Source organism: Plasmodium fragile (assembly GCF_000956335.1).
Source record: "Plasmodium fragile strain nilgiri unplaced genomic scaffold supercont1.228, whole genome shotgun sequence".
Taxonomy (NCBI): domain Eukaryota; phylum Apicomplexa; class Aconoidasida; order Haemosporida; family Plasmodiidae; genus Plasmodium; species Plasmodium fragile.
Window position 1 is genome coordinate 1 of NW_012192808.1, and position 1406 is coordinate 1406.

The 1406-nt window shown below is 43.9% G+C and overlaps 1 protein-coding gene across 1 annotated transcript; it reads right to left on the reverse strand.

Annotated features, from left to right (window-relative positions):
• Positions 1-65: 65 nt before the first annotated feature.
• Positions 66-1195, reverse strand: AK88_05677 (uncharacterized protein; the record flags this gene model as incomplete). Its single annotated transcript, XM_012483279.1, has 2 exons — positions 66-939; positions 1103-1195. Coding segments are annotated over 2 exons (966 nt in total), but the record flags the coding sequence as incomplete, so codon positions are not given.
• Positions 1196-1406: the final 211 nt, after the last annotated feature.

Genomic DNA, 1406 nt, shown 5'->3' on the forward strand with positions numbered 1-1406 from the left:
GTGTTCGTGTGCGGCCGTATGATTCGTATTAGGCCGTAGTCGTGCTTTCTCCCATCGCTCCTTACCTGCCGATGCTGATATTGCAGATGGGTCATGATCTGCTGGGTTGGGCGGGACTGGTGTGACGGATGTGTGGACGCTCTCTAATGCGCTTTGTACGCATGCGTTGCCCGGAGCAGTGCATTTGCTCACGGTGTCTAATATGTCCTCCATCGTTTTCTCTGGATTTGTGCTATCTTTCACTGTTTCAATTAATCTCTTCTTCACTTCATCCGTCATATCCTTTCCTTTCTTAATTAATTTCTTTACTACGTCCGTAGTACCATCCTCCATCATTTCTACAATTGGCATATGGCCGTTCTGCCGAACTCCGTCTGCAGTAGCCTCTTTTGTGTTCGTGCCCTGGCCCTGGTTACATATTTGTACTGGTTTGTCACTTGTTATACTTCCTACATGCCGCGTTCCCTTGAGTTGTTCCATCCATCGTGCCATGGTCAACCCTATAAGTTTAGTACCAATCTGGATATTACGATAATTCATATTTGCACACGTTTTACTAATATCCGCATGGCGAAATGCTTCCCTGAACGGGTCCATACTGTTGGATACCGTGCGTACAAGTTCTATGTGGTCACAGTTGTCCCCATACAGCTGTAATAGAGCGACATGCCCTAGCATACATCTAAGATATTCTTCGAGCCTCTGCTCATTGTTAAATATATATCTCTGTTGCCAGTCCCCGTTGTTTACATAATGTAGTCCATCCATAAATAGAAATATGTTGACAATGCGCTGGCAGACCTTGAATTCCGCCGCATGGCTGCGTAACGTCCACGCTGGGTTGTCGGGTTCGCACACTGCTTCGCTGAAAGGATTCGTACTGTCTATACCTTTGGCTAACACTTGGAACAGAGTGTGTATATCTATCCATAGTTTCTCCTGCGGATATAGGAATATAATATGTTTATTACCACATATACCACTGTCGCCTATGATGCGCGCTCAGTGTTTATGTTCGCATGTATATAACGCTATTTTCCCTTGTGTCACTCTTCCTCGTCCTTTCTCTTGCTCACTCTGGCACTCTGCGCTTTCCTCTTACACTGTAGTCTGTTTCCGAGCTCAGTTGTCGTGTTTCGAACCATTTCCTAAGGTGCTTTGTGAAATCCGCCAAACCTGGCTCACTATTCGCCATGATACAATAATTCCCAAATATCAATATTACGCCTATACTTGGGAGACATCCACATCACTCGAACTGAATAAGGGCTACTGCATAGAATGAACCGTACCCAGTATTATGATTATGCTAATAACATGATACTTTTGGAAATATTTGCTTTTACAAAATAGTTGCCATAATCTCACTTTACACTTCTTCCAATTTGTAACAACATAATCCACAT